General features: G+C 43.0%; 1 protein-coding gene across 5 annotated transcripts in view; it reads right to left on the bottom strand.

The window, feature by feature from the left end:
• Positions 1 to 10,247, bottom strand: part of TMEM131L (transmembrane 131 like) — a 159,430-nt gene extending 149,183 nt beyond the window's left edge. For 3 of the 5 annotated variants that reach the window (XM_059173493.1, XM_059173502.1, XM_059173497.1), the window contains exons 1-3: positions 10,056 to 10,244; positions 9,288 to 9,358; positions 814 to 857 (exon numbers count right to left, since the gene is read on the bottom strand). In XM_059173493.1, the coding sequence (XP_059029476.1) occupies positions 814 to 857; positions 9,288 to 9,358; positions 10,056 to 10,179 (239 nt within the window). In that variant the 5' untranslated portion in view covers positions 10,180 to 10,244. Of the gene's footprint in view, positions 1 to 733; positions 753 to 813; positions 858 to 9,287; positions 9,359 to 10,055 lie in introns of those variants that run through there. The other 2 variants (XM_059173505.1, XM_059173507.1) reach the window with 2 other exon arrangements.
• Positions 10,248 to 26,522: the final 16,275 nt, after the last annotated feature.

The raw sequence follows: 26,522 nt of genomic DNA, 5'->3' as shown, positions 1-26,522 counted from the left end.
TGGAATCATGACAGAAGCTGAAGGCAAACTCTTAACCAACTGTCCCAAGGTATTCTTTTAAAAATCTAGTTTACACCTTTAGATTTGCTAGCCCCTGCTTTAAATCCATTAACAAATCATACCACCCTTAAAAAAAATAAAACCCAACCTCCTTACTGTGGTTTCTAAGGTCCTACCTTACCTTAGTATCCTACATACTACATTGGCCTTCTCCAAGTTCCTGGAATGCTGCCAGTGCCTCCCACCTCCGGGCCTTTGCACCTGCCACTCCCTCTGCCCAGAGCACTCTCCCTTCATTTGCTGCTTGCTACATGGCTAGTCCTCCATAGCCTTCAGCTCAAATATACTTGCTAAGAGGGGCCCCACCTGATCTTCCTCATTATTCTATACCACGGCAATCTGATTGTCGATAGTGTAATCACAACCATTTTGTTTTGTTTACAGTAACGTCTGACTCCACCACTACATTCAACACGGGTTTGGGTCCTTATTTTACACACAGCACCCAGCACTATGCCTGATGCTAAACAGGTATTTGTGAAAAGGGGGGCAGCATAAGTACGCCATGGAAAATGCAAAGCTGAATATCAGGGATGGGGTAGATATTTCTAACAGTTTTCTGTACAACCTTATTTTCAAACAAAGATATATTAATTATTAGAGACCACAGACACCCCAACGCCAAAAAGCAAGGCATATCACTGATCTATTAAACATGTAAACATAAACGTACATATACCAAGACTTCAGACAGCATCCAAAGTGAGCAGCAATGTTGAGAATGCAGGTATTTGCTCCTGTTGTTTTTCTTACCTCTGTTCTTGAGAATGCTCCTCCATATTCTCTTCGGAATCACCCTATTGATAAAAACAAACGAAAAAACACGGTTTAACAGTTATTTCAAAAGAACGCAAAAATCTCCAAAAGAAATAATTCTTAAATTTCACATGGATGATGAACTTGTAACGAATGTCTAAAAATAGTGCCTTAAAAAAAATGGGTGGCTTAGCTGGTTAAGTGTCATTTTTGATCTCAGCTCAGGTCCTGATCTCAGGGTAGTGAGATCCAGCTCCACATCGGGCTCCATGTTCAGCATGGAGTCTGCTTGAGATTCTCTCTCTCTCCTTCTCCCTCTGCTTCTCCCCTTTTTCCCACTCCCTCTCAATAAATAAATAAAATATTGGAAAAAAAAATTTTTTAAGTGAAATAAAAATAAAAAATAGTGCCTGATACACAGCAGGTATTCAATGAATATTTATGGATATTGATAGCAGCAGGTATATTAATGAATATTTATTCATTATTGAAAAAATGATACTCCTAAAAGCCATAAATTGCCATGTAATCCCTCAGGCAGTGTAAATAAAGTTTCTTCCTGCTTAAAGTCATGACCTAAACATAATCTCAAAACTACTTTGACATCTCTTCTCTCCAAAAGCCTTTTTTTTAACATTTAACTTGAATCGCATAAAATAAAGTTTAATGATAATATAGAAAAGGGAGGGGCGTCTGGGTGGCTCAGTGGGTTAAGCTGCAGCCTTCGGCTCCGGTCATGATCTCAAGGTCCTGGGATCAAGCCCTGCATTGGGCTCTCTGCTCAGGGGGGATCCTGCTTCCCCATCCCTCTCTCTCTGCCTGCCTCTCTGCCTACTGTGATCTCTGTCTGTCAAATAAATAAATAAAATCTTAAAAAAAAAAAAAATATATATATATATACATATATATGTATATATATATATATATATATATAGAAAAGGGATTGGTTAGCTCAGAATCCCCTACATGGATACCTGACTACCTGACATATTTTGACATCAACATAAAAAGGCTAATCAATTTTATAAATGGCATAAACATCACACTCAAAAACACTTCCAAAATCCTCTCCCAGACTCACCAGGCCAAAATCTGACCACATGACATATACCAGGAGGGTAAAAAGAAAAGTCACTTGAAATAGAAACACAAGGGTAGATCCAATTAAATACTACATGTATTTGTCTGGCAGACAGAGTCTTGCCCATTCTTTCCCGGAGCTCGTCACTGCTGGGTTCAGGAGTACCGAGCCTTCCTGGTTCTCTGGCTTCTTGCTCTTGGTACTTACTGCCTCTCCACCCCCTGCCTTCCTACTTGTCACTACAGTCCTCCTGGGCCCAGACTCCCTACACCAATTCACTCACAATGTTGACACAAGCTTATCACCGTGGGGCCCAAATCCCCACCACTGGACCCAACTCCTCCTCAATCATAGATGTGGTTGCTCAGGGAATGCCTATCTTTCCCAAGAGCAAGACTCCTCCCCCTTTAGGGAGCCCAGCACCAGGCTGTGGCCAGCACATGGCAGGTGCCCCACAACACAAAATGCCTCTAGCACATACGCATTTTGTCTTCCCCCAAAACAGTAATGATCAACACTGACTTATAGCAACATCCCGGGCCCCTGCCAAGTGGTTTCTGTTCTAACTGGTTTCCTTCTGTCAAGGATACCATTGCACTCCTTGACCTATGGACAAACCTTAGGGTCACCTTATACTGCTCTCTTTCCTTAACCTCCAGCCATAAAGACCTACTCACTCAACAGAACTATGGTACAGACCTGTGCTTTCTTCTCCATCCTTTCTGCCAGCAAAGCAGCCCACACCATCAGTACCTCAGGCCTCCATGACCAGCACAGATGGCGCTCTTCACTCTGTTTAAGACCACTGCCTCCAGTCCACCCCTTTTGTCTCCGCAAAACCGATTTTCTGCAACATCAGTCACAACTTTCCACCCACTTGGTATGGACCCAGCATCCCATATCAAGAGCCTACCACCGCTCCCTAGCTGCGATTCAGACGTACTCTAAGCTCCATAACCTGGAACTGGGCAACTGTCAAATGACCTTGACATACCCATCCCAATCTCTACAGCCACACTTCACCAGGAGCTCTGGACTCCCAGCTAAAGCATCTGCTTAAAAGCTGTCACTCCAGTAAGGATCTAGAGGAGGTCCCATTCACACCTCCCTAATGCAGGCATCAAAGCAGCCCTCCCAGCCCTAAGCCAGTAATAGACTCCTCCAAGATGCACTGTTCCGCCTCCTTCCTTTCAGTTCCTACAGTTCAGCACTTGAATGTTATCTCAGGGTAGTACCAGCCTTATCTCCCCACCACCACCAGGCTCTCAAAGGCGGGAGCCAAATCCTATAATTTCGCTACCCCACCCTCTTGGCAGTGCCTCAGGGCCCTTGCACTAACTATTCCAAATCTCTCACTGCTTTCTAGGTCTTCTCAAACCAACCTACTTCAACTTGTTAAATTAAAACTCCAGCTCCCATCAGCTGAATCTTCCTCTGGTCTGCCACCATACAGGCCTTTCTAACAGACTAAAGAACATATAATCTATTCTACTTCGTATTTACCATCTATATGCCTCCATTAGACTGCAAGCTCCATGAGGGCAGGGGTTTTGTTTTTGTTCAACGTGACATCTGCAACCCCTAGACCAGTGCCTGGCCCACAGTACATGCTCTGTAAATGTCTGCAGAGCTAAGTACAGTCTAGCTGTTCCTTAAATACTAGTGGATATATACCTCACACCTGTTAGAATGGCTACTACCAAAAAGACAAAAATTAACAACCATGCACTGTTGGTGGGAAGGCAAACTGGTGTGGCTACTCTGGAAAACAGTATGGAGGGTCCTCAAAAAATTAAAAATTGATCTAACAATTCCACTTTGGGGTATTTAACTGAAGAAACTGAAAACACTGATTCAAAAAACTATCTGTACCCCCTGTTCATAGCAGTATTTCAACAGCCAAGATACGTAAACAACCTAAGTGTACACTGAAAGATGAAGGGACAACGATGTGGTATGTATGTGTGTGCATATATATGTGTACATGCATATAAACATATATGTACATATACATATAATGAAATGCTATGCAGCCATTAAAAAAACGCAATCTATTTTCAACAACATGGATGGACCCTTAGGGCATTATGCTATGTGAGATAAGTCAAACAGAAAGAGAATACCTGTGGTTGCTCTCAGATACAGAATTTCAGAAACAAGAACAAAAACAGGGCCTCCTGGATGGCTCAGTCAGTTGAGTCTCCAACTCTTGGTTTCAGCTCAGGTCATGATCTAAGGTCATGGGATCGAGCCCCATGCTAGCATGGACTCTGCCAAAGATTCTCTCTCTCTCCCTCTGCCCACCCTTCCCCCCCAGCCCCCTGCCGATCATACTCTAAATAAATAAAATAATTTAAGAACAAATGCCAAGCTCACAGATGCAGAGATCAGACCAGTGATTGCTGGGGAGCCAAGAGGGTTAGGAAGTGGCAGGGAAAATGGGTGAAGTTGGTCAAAAGGTACAAACTTCCGGTTATAAAATAAGTACAGAAGTCCTGGGGATGTAATGTATAGCATGCGACCAGTGAATAATACTATACCGCAAATTTGAAAGTTACTGAGAAAAAAATCTTTAAAGTTCTCATCATAAGCCAAAAAAAAAGCTTTGTAACTACGTATGGTGACAGATGGTAACTAGACTTACTGTTATGTTGCACACCTGAAAGTAAAATGTCAATTATGCCTCCATAAAAAAAAAATTTTTTTTTAAAGATTTTATTTATTTATTTGACAGAGATCACAAGTAGGCAGAGAGGCAGGCAGAGAGAGAGGAGGAAGCAGGCTCCCCGCTGAGCAGAGAGCCCGATGCGGGGCTCGATCCCAGCACCCTGGGATCATGACCTGAGCTGAAGGCAGAGGCTTTAACCCACTGAGCCACCCAGATGCCCCATAAAAAAATTTTTAAACAAAAATTTCAAAAATACTAGTGGATATGACCATTTTTTAAAACTTCACGAAACAAATTTTTCTAATTCAAAACAAAACACAAAAGTATCTCCCTCAGACCCAGGAACTTTACCACCACAATACTGTTTAGACTGCAAAAACTCACACAGTGACCTAGCATGGGCTTTGAAGCTCAGGGCCTCCTGGATTCAAATCATACCACTGGCCCATTCCTTCAGCCTTGGGTAATTTTTCTAATGACTCTGTGCCTCAGTTTTCTCATCTGTAAAGTCAGGGCATAACACTTCACACTTTAAGTATATGAATGTGAGTATCAGTAACACATAAAGTGCTGAAACAATGCCAATGATACTCAACTCATGTTAGGTATTATTTTTTATGTTGACAGTGGAAGTAGATTAAACTAAAAATAAATCTCTATGACAAAAAGATTTCCAAATACCAGTCAATGATTCACTGACTGGAGCAAGATGTGATTACGTAACACAGTACCTGAGATAATAAAGAATTCAGATATTCAATGTACAATAGTACATTTCTTTCTACCAGTTTCCGTTACCTATACCATCACACTTAAGGGAGTAAGACATGAGATTTTTAAAGGCAGAGACTTTCTTACTTATAATTGCTGTATCCCAGGGGTCTAACTGGGTCAGGCCCATGATAAGTGTCTGCTAGACGAACAAACAAGGCCAGAAAAGCACTAAGCCTAGCCACCCCAAACCAGACCAAAACGGTTCTGTATCAGGTAACAGCTGCTTGTATTCAGCAAAAATGTCAGTGTCTCAAATCTAACCGGAGGTGTTAGGAGCCTTCTCATCTCAGCAAAGTCTGAATGGATTAGAAGAAAAAATTCTAGACTGCCATTCTTGCTGCTAGCACTCATATCAAAACAAAAACAAAAACAAAGAACAGTAGGAAACCAACACTTAAGGCATTCCGCCAGCCACCTTTGAAACTAACCTCATAAACAGGACAAGACACTGATAACTGGCTCTCCTCAACTGCCGCCACAATGGGACCACCAAGCTTAGAAGCCCAAACTCTCTTACAGGGAATCCAGTCAGGGCAAGAAGGTACAGGCAAGGCAAAGAAGAAATCCAGACACTCAAACTCATAGAGAGAAATGACAACAGTGCCACTGCTAGACCTCTAACCACTGAGTTAGAGGTCTGGAAGGACTGGCTCCAATGGGAACGGCACGGCGATAGCCTTTGTCCTTTCATTCAACAGATACATGTGGGGCCTGCTAAAGGGAGCATCCCAGGGTACTGACTGGAAAGACACACAAGGTCAGGAAGGGCCCGAGAGTCAGAGCAGGTCAAGGGGATCACAGAAGGGTTTGTACCTTGAAGGTGAATAGAGCAGGTACACAATGCAGTGTCTCACACACAGGCCATTATTTCCTGATAATAAGCTAATGAAAACATGTGTCTGGTTCCTAACCATCACCACTTTGTATTAAAGGATGGGAGAAGTAAAGTCAGAAGAGAGGAAAAATTCTGTAAATCTAAGAATAAAATTACGTTTTTTTCCTTCTTTCTCATTATTGTCATGGATAAAGTGTTTTATGTTCCTACGCCAACTATTGACCACATAAAACAGCATATAACAAAAAAATACAAATAACATAACATATCTATACACCTGTAGACATATGATAGTACTGAATTCTCGGCCCTGGAAAGCAGGAAAGCTGTCCCATGCCCTCCAGCAACCGAATCTAGGAGTCAGCTGAGATATATACCAAAAGAATAGGTAACATACGTGAAGTGCTTACTAAGTTCCGGATACTTCAAGCACTGCTGATCCTAAGAGAATTACCCCCATTTTCCAGATGAAGAAACTGAGAAAAGGGATGGAACCAGCAGTCAAAACCTGGAAGCCTATCCAGAGGGTCTTTAAGGTTATAACAATTTAATTATTGTATTTGGTTTTACTAATGATGCCTTTTTCTAGTCTTTGGTCACTTAAAGACCCATCAGAAAAAGAAAAAGAAAAAAAGAAAGACCCAATCACCAGAAAACATTTCCAAAATAAACAACAGTTCAAATAATTCATGGTGACAAATGTTAATATTCTATTTTTTAATGCCACGCTCTCTGGTGCTCCCACTTCACCTATCACTGACAAATCTTAGCTTCTGCCTTGGAGTGTTCCTGACTGAAAGGAGCCCAACCTACAGATTAATTAAGCAGAAATGCTCAAATTTAAAAACACCTATAAATACTCTTTTCAGCTGACTCCATGACACATAGGGGAGTTTTGGGGGGAAAAAAGTCAAAATACTTTAAAGAGAATCCACTAAAAATAACTTTCTTTAGAACCCTCTGCAGTTTATACACATACGAGTGCGTGTGTATATATATGCAGCTTGGAGAGATCCATATGCATGTTTACCTACAGTTTACATAGATAGATCCATATACATCCCCTCCCCCCACCCAGGTACATGCAGGGTAAAACAGTCTCTAAAAGACAGACATATAGACAGAGGCGAAGTATTTAGAAAATTATTTTGAATATCAGTTTCACTTTCATTATAGCTCTGATTAAAATAGCTTAGTTACAAATGCTTTTATAGTGAGTAGTCCAGAAAGACAACTTCTAAATTATGTGCTTTTTTTTCTTACCAAAACAAACTGTGTTCTACATGAAACAAAACAAAACCACAAATTAAGAATTGTATAAAACAACTCTGAAGGCTATAAATAAAATCATTAATCACATCATAGGCCTTGACATTTCCATCTCTGAGCACAGTATCTTCAACTAATACTACAACAAACGAGTGTCTATAATTTACTCTCCTTTCTGTCTGGGTTGGCTTCCAACACTAACCAGTAAGGAGCACAGGCCAGAACTGAGTAAAAAATGCAAATGCATATAGATATACACAAGTGCTTCTCAACCGGGGCAATTTTCCTCCCCAGGGACATCTGGCAATGTCTGGGGACATTTTTAGCTGTCACAAGGGGGGGTGGGGAGGGAGGAGAAAGTGCCACTGGCATCTAGTGGGTAGAGACAGAGATGCTTTAACAGCTGGGCATCTCGTAGCCCCCAAGACACAGAGTTCCACCCAGGATAGTCTCCACAAGACACAAGTCTCCAGCCCAGAATGTCACGAATGCTGCTTTTAAACAACTCTGATACACACAAATATAACTATATTTTTAAAAAGTAAAACCGTCAAGTTTTATATGTGGATCTCTCAGTAGAGTCATTAACGATTTCTATTTGGTTCTTTTTATCTTTCTGTATTTTCCAAACTTTCCATAATACACATCTGTTATTTATAATCAGGGGAAAAAAAAAATCCATTTGGGAATAAACTTTTAAGAGAAGGACAGACTATCTGCTCTCCATCCCGATGAGGTTTTTTTCTCAAAGGACTGGTCTTATTCAGCATGCTGGCCTTCAGGGAAGGTCCAGGAAAATTTTCCTCTAAAAATCACCTCTCTGCCTTGAAGCTGTTATTCATTAGTCCTGGTTAAAGTGAATATTCTGAATGTCTCAAAACCAGCACTCTAATGCTTCACATAGGAGGGAGAAACTCAAATGTAAAACTGCATAGCCGTGGACTTACAGCTAGACATCCTGTTTTTCCAAAGAGCCGCAAGAAACAACATAGAATTAAGTGCTGTCACCAATGTGGGAAGTAATGAACATCTTAAAAATTACCCCACACAAGCTGAATATTCCCTTATAATTAAACCCTCCCCTCTCCAAAAAAAAAGAGTATTCAGGGATCACTACTGTCGCTGCTGAAAAGCAGTTGACAATATTATATTTTATTGTGCACATTTGCATTCAAACGTTAGACCTTAAACCTTAACACAACGCCTTGCAGAACTGTATCTACCGCAGCCCTAAATAAACCCTGTATGATGCCACGGATTCTCAATGAAATGCTAGTAATTATTTTTCCACATGCAATTATTGTATCATATGGGGGGGAGAACCCCCCAAACCTGAAATTCAAGTTGTTAAGAGAATTAAAGGCACTTGGAAAAAATCCAAGACTACAACCTTTTAAAGTCCCATCTTCACTGCAAAGCCACTTCACGAGAATGGCAAGTGCCACTCACTAACACTTCTGCAATCAGTCTTCCTTGTTGTCCTGGGGCACAGGGCTCTGGCTCACTTAGGGAACAGGGCACACGCCCCTCGCGCACCCAGGCCCCCAGCCCGCCCTGGGGCCCGCCCTTCCCCTGCACGAGGCTGCCCTGGCCGACCCGCGGCCCTGCTGAGGAGGCCAGGGCTCCCACCTCCTAAACTTGGGGCGGGCGTGACTCACGCCCTGTCACATGGCGCGGGAGGAGGCTGGGAAGGCCACCGTTGCCAGGTGTTCAGGCTTGGCCCGACCGTTTATTTGCCTTGCAAAGCGGCCCGAGCGCGGGTGCCGCTGGAGGGCCGACGGCCTCCCTCGCGGCCGCTCCTCCCTCGCACACCCACACCCGCCCTGTCACCTGGCTGTCCTCACCTGAGTGGGCAGTAGGAGTTCCCCTTCTTCTGCCTGCCACAGCTCCACCACGTTGGGCAAGGGCTCAATCGCTGCACGAACAACCAAAAAAATACAGCGCGTTTTAATGCAAGGAAAAGAAACGCTTCCTGTTTCCCTGCCGTGCCCCCAAGCACCCGCCTCACCAAAACAAGTCACCCTCTCCTTAAAGTGTCGGCCCCCGGAGGAGCCAGCCGGGGACAAGAGCACAATGAGCGGGGTGCAAGTCGGCGGCCCCCCTGTCGCGGGGAGCGTGCAAGGTCTGGGGTTCGCGTACTGGGGATACGGAGATGGGGAAGCTGCTCCGCCGGCCACGGCGCTCCGCATCCCGCAGCATTTGGGGCGGGCGTTTGCGGGATGGGTCCCGGGCGGCCAGGCTCGTGGAACAAAGCTGCAGGAAGCCGGGCCGCGGCGGGGCCCCAGCGCGCGCCACACAAAGCGGGGGCTGCGCCCGGGGCGCCCGGGGCCCGCGCACAAAGGCTCTGGGGCGCGTGCGGCTAGCGGTCCGCGCCGCTGTCCCCAGGCTCCACGACTGCCCAGCTTTCTGTTTGTCTGAGGGCAGGGGGCGCGGGAGAGGACGCTGCGGTCAGAAAATGTTATCAGCCGAGAATTGCAACCGCTTTCCTTCCTCCTCCTGCCCCTTTCCCCTTCCTCCCCTCGCCGTCTTATAGATTTCAGCAGTTCCCTAAAAGAAAGAGAAGGGGGGGCGGGGTGGAGAGGGCGAGCGAGCACAGGCGGCGCAAGGCTGACCTTGTCCCTGAGCCCCTCCCGGACGACAGCAGGGCAGGAGGACCTGGAAGACGCCCAGCAGGAGGTTCACGGCCGCGGCGGTGCGGCAGTAGCAGCTCGGCTGCGGGCGTCGGAGCCCCGCCATGCTGGTGCTCGCGCTCCTCTCGGGTGCTCGCCGCGCTCGCCGCTCGCTCGCTGGCGCCGGGGCTGCCTCGCCCCGGGCCCGCCCCCGCGCCGCCCCGCCCCGCGCCGCCCCCGCCCCGCCCCCGCCGCCGCCGCTGCTGCTCTGGCCCCGCGCGCGCCGCTCGCTCTGCGCGCGTGTGCGCCACAGATAGGGAGGGACGGAACGCGGCGGGGCGCGGGGGGACGTGGACAATGCGAACGCGGCGGCCCAGGACGCCCCGCCCGGGCGCGGACCCCACGGCTGCGGGCCCGCCCCTCAGCAGGCGGCCGCGTCCTTCCCAGATCCGCGGTCCTCGGGCTCTGTCTGCGGCCGTGCAGTGGTCGCTGAAGAGCTGTCGAGAGGCAGTAGCAGGCCACTGTCGCCAAGTGCGATCTGAGGAACTTTCGAGTGGTTTCCTCTTTGTTTGGGCACGCGGGCACAGTCGGGTTATTATCCACGAGCGAAAGGGTACCGCTGGACGGTGGGAGCGGGGAGTCGCCCGACCAGAGGCCTCAGACAGGATATTAGTGGAAATAATGCAGTGGTTGTCAGGAAACGCTAGTGCAGCCACATGGCTACTGCCAGTTATGCAGCGAGGATATCCGGTGGCTGCAAAGTCTGTAATTTAGAATAAAAAGAGCTCTCCCAAGACTCGAGAGGCTGACCTCAGCGAGGCGTGGCGGTGGTGTGCCCGGCAGCCTCCATGGAGACGGTCCAGGTTGTGACAGGTGGGGAAACCTCCTCTTAGGGCACTGATAGCTTTAAAGACCCTGCAGATACCCCCCGTAAGATTCATATTGTAAAGTTCGGCTAGCCTCTTCTGAAACACGGTTGAGATCGAGGACGTGGTCAGTTGCCTGTTTCTAACATTAACTGGATGAAACACGGAACCCTTGAGAACGGATTTTCTAACCCCAGTATTTTGATGCCTATAACCAAAAGTACACCTAATGTCTGAGATCTAAGTTTAAGACCATGCCTTTGCGAACGATATCACAAAGGTTTATTCAGGAATCGCTTTGCATTACCTGGAAGTATTTGCAGTCTTAAGATTTTTGAACTAGATTGCTGCTTCCAGAGTGATTTGTATGAAATGTGGAGAATATGAGCAGTGTAGAAGTAAGCGGGGCAGTGGCTGGGGCACACCTGTCTGCTTACACTGATTCTCTAATTGTTTCTGGTGCCTTACAGTCCAGACAATGGGAAAGCAATGGTCAAAGAGCAGGACAGATGCCAAAAAAGGACTAAATCAATCATGGGTCCTCTCTCTCCCAAGGAAAAAGTCACTTTGCATTATCCAACTTCCACACCTCCAATGTTCACTCTGTTCCCTGCCTTTTCCATGTGTTCCTGCTGGCATCTTCCTTTCTGCGTCAAGGATCTTCAATCCCATTCTAATGTGTCCCTTTTTTTCTTCATTTTACTTCTTAGGTTTGTATTTGCCCCTTGAGCTCTGAAGGTTTTCCCACTGTGTTAAGGGGTCCTCTTCTGGAAAAAAAAAAAAAAAAATTTGCATAGCCAAAGTAGACAGTAACTGCACCTTCCAAGTTTGTTTTTAAATGAAAGTTCTCTCATTGGCCTGTTTATATTATGTATTTTTAAGTCCTCTTAGGACTTAGAAAGAAAGCAAGCAAATACTGATGACCTAACAGGTTTTATGAAACAGGTTTAATAAGCAGTCATGGTACAAAACTTTTTTTACTATTTTTTTTCTTTTTGACTGATTTTTAAACTATCTTATTTTTTTTACTTAAAGTCTTGCTCACACTAACCAGTATCACAGAATCCATGAATATACCTTAAAGATAGAAGAAAATTGCTGTGGACCATATATAAAAAGAGCTTTATTTTGTTCTCCTTCTGAAATTTTTTGAAGGCCAGCTTCATTTTCAGGTTGTGGTCTTGTGTACTTTACAAAGTGGGTAATGCTCTTTGACTGTTGTTCAAAAAGCCAGCATTATGTATCTACAGTGCCATGGGGCTGGAGAGGGATATGGAATTACACAGCTGTCTTCTTAGATAAATCTGACCTACTTAGCCTTCTCTGGAGGTAGTTTTCATGCTGACTCATGAATAACAGAAAAGTTATGGCCCACTAAGTAGCATCCATGTTTTGAAGTAAACTTGTTCTCCAAAGAAGACTCCTTTGTCATTTACTCCATAATTTGCCTGTAGGCAATATTCAATTGTCACAGAATATTAGAGCTGGAAAAATTTTGGCCAAGAAATAATAGCCCAACTGCCTAATTTTATAGAAGAAGAAACTGAAGCCCAGTCAGGCTGAGAAATATCCAAGTTTTAGTGGCAAAGTTGTGGAGAACTATGTAGAAATAAGTTTAATTGAAAAAAATTCTTATAAACATGAATTAATACGCAAATTATTTACACAAAACTAAAGCATGGAAGAGGCACTAAGGAGATAGCTTACTAGAGTTAATCAATTTTAAATTAGATCCACATAAGTTAAGTTGAAAAAAAATATATATATATACCTAGGGGCATCTGGCTGGTTCAGTTGGAAGAGCACACGACTCTTGATCTTGGTGTACTCAATTGGAGCCCCACACTGGGTGTAGAGATTACTGTAAAATTAAATAAACTTCTTTCTCTCTGCCTCTCTCTCCCAAAATAAATAAATAAAAATCTTAAAGGGAAAAAAAAAAAAAAAAAGAATGAAAAGGACACTGGGTGGCTCAGTCAGTTAAGGGTCTGACTCTCAGTTTTGGCTCAGATGGTGACCTCAGGGTCATAAGATCAAGCCCCACCTTGGACTCAGCGCTCAGTATAGAGTCTGTTTGAAGATTCTCTCCCTCTGCCCCTCCCTCCATGCGCTCTCTCTCTCAAAAAAAAAAAAAAAACCTTAAAAAAAATTAAACTTAAAACACATGCACACATAAAACTTACTAAATCTACTCTTATTTTGAAACATACAAGATATTGACATGTTTTTTACTTTATTCACCCTTGTTTGTTTTTTCTTAATGAATATTAATGAAAACCAAGCAAATCTATAAATGTGAGTTACATCTCAACACATTCTACATAAAATTGACAGTGAAGTGTCAAGTCTAAATCATCTGTCTCTAGTCCAGAGAAGATTCAATACACCAGGTCACATGGTGGTTGTGAAGACTGAATGAGATGCTATATGGTAAGCATCTAGTATAGGTGCTCAATAAATGCTAGTAATGATATTATCATGTATTCACATTGTGGGAACATGCCTGACCTTTCCTTCATATGGTAAGGTTGATACTGATATTCAATTATTTGAATTACTTATTATCACTGGTCATTTATCACTTAGAAATACTGGAAATGGGAATGCTTAATGAAAATGTACATAAACAACTATTTGCTACACATCCATTTTGGGCTTCATCCAGTCATGACAATAAAACCAAGTGTTTCGTCAAACCACCACCACCTTCATTGCTGGGATCCTAACCTCATCTTTGCTGGGAGAAAAGGCCCAGAAGGGATGGCTCTTAGGAATACAGAAACCTAGTGGTTATGATCAAGTACTCTTAAGAGGCAAATTGTCCCCTTGACCTAAGGAGACCAATTGTTTGCTAACTTTATTCCATTTCATCTCATCTCAGGAAACTTTGATTAGGTGCATTAATAAGGGTCCTTGCCTTGCTCAGATGACTCTGTTGTGTTAAGTAATGGTCCTTTTCCATTATGAAAACACCAACCAGCGGTATTCACAGTTAAAAACAGTCATTTTCTGATTTGTTTTCCAAACTCGTAAGGCTGTACAATGAAAAGGATAAATTTTGTGCAAAAATTAAAGTTAAAAATAATAGAAGCTTTTACCTAAAAAATACATTTTGGGGACACCTGGGTGGCTCAATTTGTTAAGTGTCTGCCTTTGGCTCAGGTCACGGTCCCAGGGTCCTGGGATTAAGCCCATCAGGCTCCCTGCTCAGTGGGGAGTCTGCTTGTTCCTCTGCCCCTACCCCTACTCATACTCTCTCTCCCCCCCAATTCAAATGAGTGAATGAATGAATGAATGAATAAATAATACATTTTTAAGAAATTAAAGACAAAATTTTTTAAAGGTAGAGTAAAATGTGATTTATACAGGATACCCTGAATGTGGTCATGCTAAAGGCTTAAATATGATTAAATGAATGATGCATGAGTGAAAAACAAAGAATAAACAAAATAAAACATAACAAAAAAAATACAAAAATTGTCATCTTCCCAGACTCCTTTGTAACGTGGCATGGCTGTTTGGCTTGTTTCTGGTCAATGAGATATAAGCAGACCTCTACTGGCACGGCTTCAAAGAAAGCTCTTGTTTTCATGATGAAAAGTGATAGGCTCAGCTAGGACAAGTCTTCTACTCTGTGTCCTTCCTCCTGCTGGAATATAGATGTGATGCGCAAAGGTCTGCAGCCATCAGGCAAGCTTGAGAAAGAAAGCTACACATTGAGGACAATGGATTGGAAACCCAGAAGTATGGAGCCATGTTGGAATCATGGAATTGCTAGATCACCTGCTTTTAGATAACTTGTTTGGGCAAGCAGAAGTAACCCCTTCTCACTGTACTCAAGTTTTCTTTTATTAGTAGCTAAAAACAATCCCAAGTGAAAAAAAAAAGTCAACCAAAACCAAAATGAAAGTAAGCAATCGTTACTAACAATAGCCAGTTGGAAAGATATTAACAGAGTGCTCATATAACAAGGGGAAAAATAGCAAACAAGCAGGTGGTTTATTTTACAAGTGCATTAAAATATGATGCATCATTTTATATCAGTTAAATTAGCAAAATAAATAAAAGCAACAAAAGTTAAAAAAAAAAAAAAAAAGATTTGATGGCTCCAGAGATGTGCTATAATCAGCAAACTGGTTCATTCTCCAACGGACAGTGTCATCACCAGGTATGTCATGTTAGGTCATTGGGAATGGCCCTCATGATGTGTGTGACATACAGCTGTGAGTGCCCATCTATGCCTCTTCAAGTGGCTTTGCAGTCCCTTCTTTCAATGTTCAACTTCTAAAAGTAGGAGTAACATCTAATGAGTCCCAAGTTACATTTTAGCCTTAACCTGAAGTCCACACTCATATTCCCAACTGCCTACTTTCCATCTCCACCAGAAGGTCTAATAAACATCTCAAACCTAATGTCCCTCTTGCTTCTACCTAAGCAGACCTGCACATCCCCCATCTTCCTAACTTCTAGGCCACTGCCGTACCATCTCCCCATTTCCTCAAGGCAAAATTCAAGAGGTCATCTTTAATCCTTCTTTCCCTTATACTCTTCAGATCAATCAAGTCCTAGGGTGCTCACCTCCAGAATAGTCCCCATACTTAGTCTTTCTCAACCACTACCTTGATGTAAGAGTAGCTCATCTGTCAGGTAGACTTTTTTTTTTTTAAGATTATTTATTTATTTATTTGACAGAGAGAGATCACAGTAGGAGAGAGGAAGGGAAGCAGGCCCCCTGCTGAGCAGAGAGCCTGATGTGAGACTCGATCCCAGGACCCTGAGATCATGACCTGAGCCGAAGGCAGCGGCTTAACCCACTGAGCCACCCAGGTGCCCAAGGTAGACTTTGACAGTTACCTTCTACCTGTCTTTCTGCTTCCATTCTTGCCCCTTACATCTGGTGTTACAACAGCCAAAATGATCTTTTTAAAGCAGAATTCATCGGGTAGCATTTCCTTTAGCAAATAGAGGAATACTCTCTCACACACACATACACACACACATACACACACACATACATACATACACACACACACACACACACACAAATCAGAATTCAGATTAGGTACAAAACACTCCAGTGGTTTCCTCTAAAATTAGACTAAAATCCCAACTCCTATCCCTGTCCTGCAGGGAAGTGAGATCTAGCTCCTCCTCAACATTCTGACTTCATCTTCTACCTGTCTTCCCCTTGGTAACGGTTCTTCAGCTCAGGAGCTTTGGTGTTCCCTAAGCTTACCAGGCTTGATCCCCTTCTCCAGGCCTTCACACTTGCTGTTTCCTCCACATGGGAAGCTCTTTGTCTGATTGGCACACCTCTGGCTCCTTCCCATCATCTACTTAGGGCTGCTGAGTAGGCTGTGTGTGAAGAGTGGGAGGAGCAGGGCCTAACTTCAGCTCTCTAAGTCACCAAGATGGGCTCTGGCTCCAGGGTGCCTGGAGTAAGAAAAGCTGCCTTCTGATGCCACAGAAACACTGACCATGGCCAAACCACATGCCTGTGCTGTGTCCTCCCAGAGGGAGGGAAGGAGGAACATTTTCTAATAAAAATATTATTTCTTATGTCTAAGAAAGGAGACCTAGCTATCACTGGACACTGATTTTACTTGCATGTCTTATGTAAAAACACAACAAGGATTAATCTTATTGTAACCATTTTACATGTTAGACACTGAGATTGAGGAGTACGTTGTTAATCCAGACTTAAAACTGGACTCTCATTCCAATGTACCACACTGTCTCTAAAGATGAAGAAGCGAGAACTCACTTGGAAACTTCCATTTCTTTCATGTTTTAATTCTATTTCTTACTTAAGGATGCTTGTAGGAAGGTTAGAACAATCTACAAAGGCCCAACTATAGTCATTAAGTATAAATTACTATTACCACATAGAGCTACAAAATATACCCACCTAGAAACCCTCAAGGTAATAAATTAAGGTCAATATGAAATCCAGTAAAACCTGTCATTTTTCTTTTGAGTCTACACTTTTGGAGATTCAGTTCTTATCCTTCTGACTTCTGTACATACTTCTACTCTATTTGGGAAAGTTATGTGTATAAACTTCTAAAATAGTGGCTGCATTAACCTATTTGTTTATACTTATAAGGAAGATCTTCTACTAGGGAAGTCAAAAGCAGACCAATGAGTAGGATTGATTTTTCTCTTCTTTTCTGGCTTTTTTTTCTTCCTTGTTTTTAAAAAGACAGAGAAGTAGATTTCAGAAGGTTGGCAGGAATCACAGCTCTGTAAATTGAGTCAATTTCTCCATGGATGATCTTGGGAAAATATTTTTTAAGGTCCCACTTATGCTATAAAAGCAGGCCTAGCCTTAGTCTGGGAAGCAGAAATAGTTAGTACTTTTTCAGTTGCATTTCATGGTCCAAAGTGATTCCTTGTAATTCAACCTCCTTTTCTAGAAATAATAATATGGTGCTTATAGCATGCCAAGCCCTATCCTAAGTACTTTGCATATAGTAAGTCATTTAGTCCTTCCAACAACCCTTGGAGGGGGGTATTATTATGATCCCTATTTTACAGATGGAGAAATTGAGGCACAGATAGGTTAAGGTATAGCAGCCCAACATCACAAACCAGTAAATTGCAGAGCTAAAATTTAAGACCTCTCAGTCTGTCTCTGAAATCCATGCTCTTACCCACCAGCTTTATAACTTCAAGTGATTGGGAGATTAGTATGAGCACTACTGTACTATTGGTGATCATTAGAAATGTCTGTAGAGGGACACCTGGGTGGCTCAGTGGGTTAAGCCGCTGCCTTCGGCTCAGGTCATGATCTCAGGGTCCTGGGATCGAGTCCTGCATTGGGCTCTCTGCTCAGCAGGGAGTCGGCTTCCTCCTCTCTCTCTCTCTGCCTGCTTCTCTGCCTACTTGTGATCTCTCTCTGTCAAATAAATAAATAAAATCTTAAAAAAAAAAAAAAAGAAAGAAATGTCTGTAGAATACACTGAAAATAAAGGCCTTGATGGCACCAAAAATCTAAAAAATTGTTAAAAGGATGTCAGTGCTGAATAACCAATCTCTAGTCATTCAATGTGTCATTGTTCTAGAAACAATGGCATTCCCAGTAGTGGAAATGGGTCTGTCTAGGAGAGGTAAACTTGATAGATGAACTAAGCTATATGAACCCATGTTGGCTGTAGAAGCTTCCCAAACTAATCCCATCTGCCAATTTCCATAACCAGATAGAACCTCAACAGTAGTATTTCAATAAAACTTACCTGACCCACGCACCTAAACAATCTAACTGCAATTTTAGAAAATATGCTTCATGACCTTGAACAAAGCACTTTACCTCCCTGTACTTGCTTTCTTACCGGTAAAATGAAGCCATAAAACAATATGATCTTTAAGGTTCTTTCCATGTCTAACATTATATGATTTTCTGTCCAGACCTGATAGCTTGGAAGCAAGAAGCTGGAACTTTTTTGGTCATTGTTTCTTATCACTTCAAAACCCACTGAGTAAAGCAACTTCACAGCTTCCTGAATTTGCATGCTTTCAGATCACAATCATGTTAAGTTTGGCACTTGTAGTTCAAATAAAAAGCTGCCAGGTCAGCAGCAGGGAGCCAGATGTTATGGAGAAGAAGTAGGAAGGGGTGACCTACCCTTTCCTTAGGTGCACGTCTGCTTTGCCAGTGTAGGGCCACTTAGCGAAGTGTGCTGTTGGTAGAATCTAGTGTTCTATCTATGGGGTCTTGGGCAAGTTACTTAACCTCTCTGTGCCTTACTTTCTCATTTATAAACTGGCGATGATCATCATCAACCTCATGAGCTGTGACCAGGAGATGAGTCTATAGAAGAGTGCCTGGCACCTAGTAAATGCTACAGAATGTTGTTTCGTTCCTGTTTCCTGTATTAAGGGAACCTTGATGAGAACCCGAAGAAGGCAAAGCCCAAGAGTTTATACGGCTATGCAAGAGAGAAGCTCACACAATGGCCTCTAGAAGGCTTCTACCACATTACCTTGAATGCCAGGCCAACGTGAAACTAGAGCCCTCATATTGTGAAAACACCCCCACTTCAGTTGTTCCTTTAAGACACATGGTTAGATTCCAGCTCCCAAGCCAATACAGGGCTGACTTACTTTCCCCCCAATGGCAAAGCAAAGCAGACCACCAATTAAAAAAGGAATATCTGAGATAAGTTCTGATCTTTTTGCTTCTGTATGATCTCCCTCCCTTTTCAAGAAACAATAATGGGCAAAAACCCTGACTTATGGGGCGCCTGGGTGGCTCAGTTTGTTAAGTGGCTGCCTTTGGCTCACATCATGATCCCAGGGTCCTGGGATCAAGCTCCACGTTGGACTCTCTGTTCAGCGGTGAGGCTGTTTCTCTCTCTCTCTCTGCCTACTTGTGTTCTGTCAAATAAATAAATAGAGTGTTTAAAAAAAAAAAGGGGGCAGGGGAAGTTCAAAATTTATAAAAAACAAAACAACAACAAAAAAACCCTGACCTAGGCAGAGGTGAAGGAACTTCCCAAGGTCCCAGAGCTAGGTGGTGGTGGGGACGGAATTCGAACCCAGACTGTCTGGCTCCACAGTATTTTGCTGCATCACAGACTATATTCAGTGTGCATGTGTGTGTGTGTGTGTGTGTGTGTGTGTGTGTTTGAAGAAGAGAGCAATGTACACCCTAAAGGGCTTGAGAGGAAGGCCTGCTGGATCATTGAAAAATATACTCGCATGGAGCACCAAACGTGCCATCTGCCTGCATTGTGCTTGCTGACTCTAGGCCCCTATGCACCTCCCTCGAAAAAGAAGCAGCAGACCCCTGATCAGGGAGGGCCTCCACCAGTGGAGGGAGTCACAAGCCCCTTGGGGTGCTGGCTGGTCATGGTGGCCACACAGGGCAGCAGGTCCCATGGCTCCGGAAGAGAAACCGGGCGGGGGACAAACCGAAGGCATGGAACACAACCTGAGGAGAGTCAGCGGCCAACAATAGCTCAGAGATAACAGCAGGAACAGCTCAAACTGCAGTGCAGCCAGCATGCCCGAGGACTCTGGGCCAGCAGGAGGCAAAGGGGCAGAATCACAAACAGCGGGTGTGTGAACCTCGAGCAGTGGCTGCCACTGCGGCAGGCAGAAAGCTGTACAGACAGCCTCCAACCTCAGCCAACAGCTCTTCAAGATACCTAGAGTCCCAGAAAAAAGTGACGGGGGCAAGATAAAGGCGAAAGGGCAATGTCTGGGACTCGGGAGACAGAGGGTCCAGTCCTAGCTGGCTCTGTGCCCTCATCCCCCTCCCCTATGCCCTAAGCAGCACATTAAACTGGAAGTTGTGGGTAAATAACTTGGAGAGTTGGAGGTCACTAAATTGGTTAAAAGACTTTGGCAATCATCATCATTTGTGTGTGAGGAAACAAGTATCTAGACTATAGCTATTTTGTTAAATAGCAGTCAAGAGTTTCTCCTCTGCCAACATGCAGGCAAATGCCCAGTAGATATTTTTTTTTTGAAGATTTTATTTATTTATTTGAGTGAGAGAGGCAAAGGGAGCCTGAGTGAGGTTAGGCGCCGAGGGAGAGGGAGAAGTTGACTCCCTGCTGAGCAGGGAGCCTGACATGGGGCTTGATCCCAGGATCCTGGAATCATGATCTGAGCCAAAGGCAGACGCTTAACTGACTGAACCACCCAGCTGCCCCAAATGCCCAATAGATTTGAAAGAATGATCAATCCCACTCCCTTGGAAATTGATTTTGTTCTCTATTAAAAGTTATCTCAGTCCTGAAATTTTATACTGATAGATCAGCCTCATTAGACATGCAAATTAAGATAGCTGCAGTATCATTTTCTAATGATTACATTAACAACAATAACAACAAAAAACCCCAAATCATTATAAAACCCGGTTTGGGAAGGATTCAAAGAAACCAGCCGTTACAGTGCTAGAGATGGGATAAGTTGGGACTTCTTCCTAAAGACAAGCTGAACACAGACTATGAGCCATGAAAATGACCATAATCTTTGACACACTAATATTCTTAAAATTTATTTTGAGAAAATAATTTTAAATAAAAGCTATTTTGCAAGATATTTACAGCAATGTTATTTAACAGCTCTAAACTGGAAACAGTCCAAATAAATCCATGAAAGTGGAAATGGCAAAGATAACGATGATAGTTATAGTTAGACGGGCTTTTTAAATACTGTAAAGAAAAAAAAGCACACATAATGCTGGAAAGAAGGGATTTCTCGGCAATGAGATTAGAATGTGGTGGAGGATTGTGTTGTACTTGGGCAGAATGTGGGGCCCACGAAAGGATAAGATAGATCCAGCTCCACTTGGAAGGGGTGTGTCACGATCAGGATCAAGCTGGGTCAATTCAAACACAAACCAACAGCCCTTGGGAAGCCATGGTCATAAACAATTAGTTTATGCCTTCTCCTATCAAATGATTTAAAAAAAAAAAAAAAAAAAAAAAACTAACTTCCAGTTAGTACTGGAAGAGCACAGCACAGGTCTTTGGGCCTGTCGGTGCTGGTTACTTAAATGGGAAAGGGGAATCAATGACTGAATTTTCCTCTGTTCTTTGAGTGAGCAGATAACTAAACATATCCCTAAAGCAGGAAGCTGGTACACAGGCCAGTGGCTCAAAAGGAACAGGGCTCTGGGCAGGAAATGGCTAAGACAGTCTTTCAGGTTGTCAGAGGAAGTTGATGCAATGAAGACAAGACTCTGGGAAAATGTTGCTCAAATAATAAGACCAAATACTTCAGGTCACCTCTGAAGAAGCCCAGATGTCATCTTAGAACAAAAAGGTAAGAGGCCAAGAAGATTCGTTGAAATAATGTGTACAGAAGAGCTTTGCCAACTGAGAAATGCTTTTTAAGTACTATAAAGCCTTGGAGACTGGGGCTTCACGCTAAAAAACAAAACAAAGCAAAACAGAAGACAAAAAAAGATTGCAAAATGAGCCAGTGTGTTCTTTAACTACAGCTCTAAATCAATAGATGATTTTACAAATTCTTAGAGTTCTAATTTTGAAGAAGGGTTGGTAAAATCATTATCTTTTTTTCTACTCAAGCTATGATTTTATCTTGACCAGTTAACCATGTTGGCTCTTTTCAGATCTTTGATAACCTATAAGCCAGCGCTAATTAAATGGATCCTGTTGTGAATTAGTGAACCAGTCTAAAAACACCAATTTGGTCATGATTGGCTCACGGATTTTTGTAGTCTTAATATTTTAAATAAAATGACCACTTCATTCATTCATTCATTCATTCAGGAAAGTTACAAGAGAAGCTATGTGTCTATGTAGGTAGGGTGAACATAGTAGGTAATAAAAAGGTACAGAACACTACAGATTTTAAGAAAAGAAAAATATGAAAGTAGGGTTACAGTATATAAATTGTTCTTTCTGCTGATCTCTACGAGCAAATTACTTACACCATTTCAAAGAACACCATTTGCTCTTTCTTGCCCAGTCTTAGCATTTGGCTTCATAAAGCCTGCTAAATTGTGCTAGCTAAATGCTTGCTCTTACACGCACTTACATGTCTCTGTAATGTTTGGTTCATGCGGGCCAAGAGTCAGCGTCTACCTCAAGCCTCAGGGAGATCAGGTTTCAACTCCTGCTGTTTGAATATAATATATCTCCCCTCATGTCTTATTAAAACAAAGACTTTCGATTTGATTTTCTTCTTGTGACTACTGCGCCCACAGTGGTTTTCTTTCTCCACTCTTGCTAACCATCTCCTGTATCATTAAGCCCAGATAGGAAAAGGTATACACTTTATACACTTCTGGCTGAGAAAGGCAGTCTTCACTAGATACCAGTTTGTCGACATGTCTTATTAAAACAAAGACTTTCGATTTGATTTTCTTCTTGTGACTACTGCGTCCACAGTGGTTTTCTTTCTCCACTCTTGCTAACCATCTCCTGTATCATTAAGCCCAGATAGGAAAAGGTATACACTTTATACACTTCTGGCTGAGAAAGGCAGTCTTCACTAGATACCAGTTTGTCGACATGATGAAAGTAGCATTTCATTTCTGATGGCCTTAATTATCCTTGGGCCTGGGTTTTGTGTTGTCTTTATAAACACACACATACACTCAAACACACAAAGAGCCTAGTTCTTTTTAGGCATTTATCCAGCTGTGAGTTTAGCAAGGCTTCTTGCTAATGGGGAGACAGAATTACAGCCCCAAACATTCCCCTGCCACTGATCCAGAACATGTGTTATCATCTTACACACTGTAAATTGATTCCAAATCCCTGCCAACAAGGGCACAGTCTGTATTCCAAATATCTAAGTCCCTGGGACAGGGAATCGTGAGTCAGGAATATGCCATACTTTCTCCTTTCATTTGGTGTAAACAAAGTTTGCTAAACATTTTTGATTCTTAGGACTATGTTTGGGGGTTTTCTGAAAACAGAGAACAGCCTACAAAATCTCTGTACCTTTGTAACAACAGATTTCATCTTGAGGATCCCCAGTTTCCTCGATGTCACTTCCAATCTCCTGGTAAGGGTTGGTTAATGGGAAATGGGGCAAGATGGAGGGGAGCTCACATTTAAGATAATAAAGTGACTCTCGTTCAACTGACGAAACACATAAACAGTCTGACTATGATGGTCTCATGGGAATAGAAGGCTAGGATTTCAAATGCTATATAAACAGTTGCAAATCTCTGCAATTACTCCAGAAATGGACTCCCAGCACACATGGCCATGTCAGGAATAAACATAGCCTCAGTTCTGTGCTATCCCATATTGACGACTTGAGTTCCTATGGACTTATTCCTTATTCGAAATAAGCACAGAGAACAATTCAAAATAAATATTGTGAACAAACATGGCTAAAACTTGTCTTTATTTTTGTGACCGTTGGGGACTGGAGAACAGTGGCCGGGAGAAGAGAGAGTAAGTGTCTTTGGGAACATCTTGAGGAGAAGCAGGAAAGTTGGTGAATCTCCTCAGAAGTCCTTAGCCCCAAAGTGTCTGGAGAGTCCCAGCGTGGTTACCATGGTGATACGAGCCATTCCATCATTTCACCTTACAAGGTCTCTATCATCTCTTCACTCTTGAACATTAGCCCATCCCACACTGCTTTGACCCAGCTCTTCCTCATTAGAGCCTAAGAAATAACCACATATGCACACATAGGGACAGCCAATTAATATTTTGTGACATGTGGGTTCATGCCAGAGGGTGAAATTGCCAATGCAAGTACTCAACGAATCCTATTTCATCATGCACGGAAGGGTACTACGGTGATGGTGGCATATGTGGATGAGTGAGTGCTAACAAACAAACAAACAAACAAAAATCTGGCAGGCTGCATAATTAGCCCAAATTATTTTTCAGTTGGTATGGGATAATGAAGGCAGAACTCCTCTAGCTTTTAAGAGGACTGGCCTCCAGGGTGGGCTTTTGGTCAACCAGCCGAGTGAGCTCAGGCAAGCTTTTTCTCCTCCCATGCCTGTAGGTTTCAAACAACACAGTAGAGGTGCCAAAGATGGCCCCTACGTCTCAAATCCAGGGATTCGCTTTTTTATTGGTCTTTCCTTCTCTGAGATAAAAGATTTTACTGCACATTTCCAAGTTTATGTCTTTGATCTTGCTACTTTAAACCTTTAGGGAATGAAAACAATAATGTTTGAAATAGGAGTGTACATTATCAAAATAAAGGGAATTTAAGCTTTATACTTTTTAAAAGATGAAATTATGTCTCCTTGGGAGAGACAATACATAAGATTATAATAGGAAAGAATGATTCAAATCTATTTAAGTATACTAGGTGTTTTCGTTTCCTGAAAAACCAAACTATGAACAATGGAAATAAAAACTAGATTTGAATTCTATAACAATAAAAGTGGATCTTTCTCAAATATGAAGATGGACGTCTACATATTAAAAGTTCCTCTTGAGAAATGTTCCCCTAGATTTATTTCTACTTATTCTAGTACAACAGATATCATGGTCAGCATTTTGCCGTAAATGCCACTGACTATAAGTGCTTGGCTTCGTTGACCCGAGTCCAAAGCCAGAATGTTGGAACTCTCTGGAAGGAAGGAGGTCTGTTCTAATTGGCTGTAAGATGAGAGTAGTCATGAACCAGTGGTAGCAGGGCTCCAGAAATTTCTCCTGCATAACTTGAGGAGGGGTAGGGGTGATGGGTCTACAAGACACGATTTTCAGTGGGGAGTTCAAGGTGGGCTTCATTAAAAAGAGGATGATTTGAGAGGAGTCAAACTTGCAGCCATCAAGGGGCAGAGCCTTCCAGGCAGAGCTCAGCAAAGACCCTATGGCAGAGTTGTGCCTGCAAGAGGCCAGTGTGGCTGGAGAGGGAGAGAGTGCAAGAAGAGATCTGAGAGTGAAGAGCGGAGTGGGTGTCAGGCAGATTAGCCAGGACCTCTCCGACCACCATCCCTCTGCAACCACCCTCAGTGCTGCAAAATATACCTCTACTTCCCAGAAAGATGGAGAGTTGCGAAGGGTTTTAAGCACACTGACCTGATCTGACGTACATTTCAGGGGGATTCCTTTGCGCCCGTGTTGAGAATAGACTGCCTGAGAGTAAGGATGAGACAAACCAGTTTGGAGGCTAAGGTGGTAATCTGGTCTAAAAATGACGGTGACTTGGACTGGACATTGGCAAATGGAGGGGCTGAGAAATAGTCAAATTCCAGATAGGTTCGAAAGTTGAGTTAATAAGACTTCCCAATAGAGACTGGATGTGGGATTCACAGGGGGGAAAAGGAGCCAAGTATGACTTCAAACTTCTTGGCCTGAGCAACCAGAAAAGTGGAGTTGTCATCAACCAAGTTGGCAATAAAATGAAATGGCCAGCTTACCCACAAATCTGTATTTTTTTCTTTAGAAAAATAAATTACTGAGCTCTTATTATTTGCCAGGCGCTGTGCTAAGCATTTGATTTTATTTAAACATAGCAAGGGTGCTGCAAGGTATATACTACTAGTATGAACTATTATTTGCAGATAGAGAAACTGGGGTTTAGAAAGATTCAGATAGGTAAGTAAGTCAGTCAGTGTATGGAGGGTTGAAATTTGAACCCCAAAAGAGTCCCCACTCATACTGCTCTACCTCGTCAGGTCATACTCTCTTTACCTGCCAGTATTAATAGAATCCTCTTCTAAAGTACAGGAATACAGCACAATTATCTGGGTAAGACACTGCGCAACATTTAGAACCCGTCTTCACTTTGTGAAAGGTCAACCCAGGACCCATTATCGCAGCTAGGAGCAAGAGGACTTACATCAGGGAAATGCAAATGAAAAACCACAGTAAGATATCACCTCACGGGGCACCTGGGTGGCTCAGATGGTTAGGTGTCTGCCTTCGGCTTAGGTCGTGGTCTCCAGGCTCTGGGATCAAGTCCTGTGTCGGGTTCCTGGCTCAGTGGGGGAGTCTGTGTCCTCCCTCTCCCTCTGCCTCTGCCTCTCCCCCTACTTGTACTCTCTATGTCTCTCCCTCAAATAAATAAATAAATCTTAAAAAAAAAATCACCTCAACTCTGTCAGCATGACTACTATCAAAAAGACAAGAAATAACAAGTGTTGGCGAGGACACAGAGAGAAGGGAACTCTTGTGCATTGTTGGTGAGAATGGAAACTGGT

This window comes from Mustela lutreola, chromosome 1 (assembly GCF_030435805.1).
Source record: "Mustela lutreola isolate mMusLut2 chromosome 1, mMusLut2.pri, whole genome shotgun sequence".
Taxonomy (NCBI): domain Eukaryota; kingdom Metazoa; phylum Chordata; class Mammalia; order Carnivora; family Mustelidae; genus Mustela; species Mustela lutreola.
Note: the sequence above shows the minus strand (reverse complement) of the source record. Positions and strands in the feature narration are given on the sequence as shown.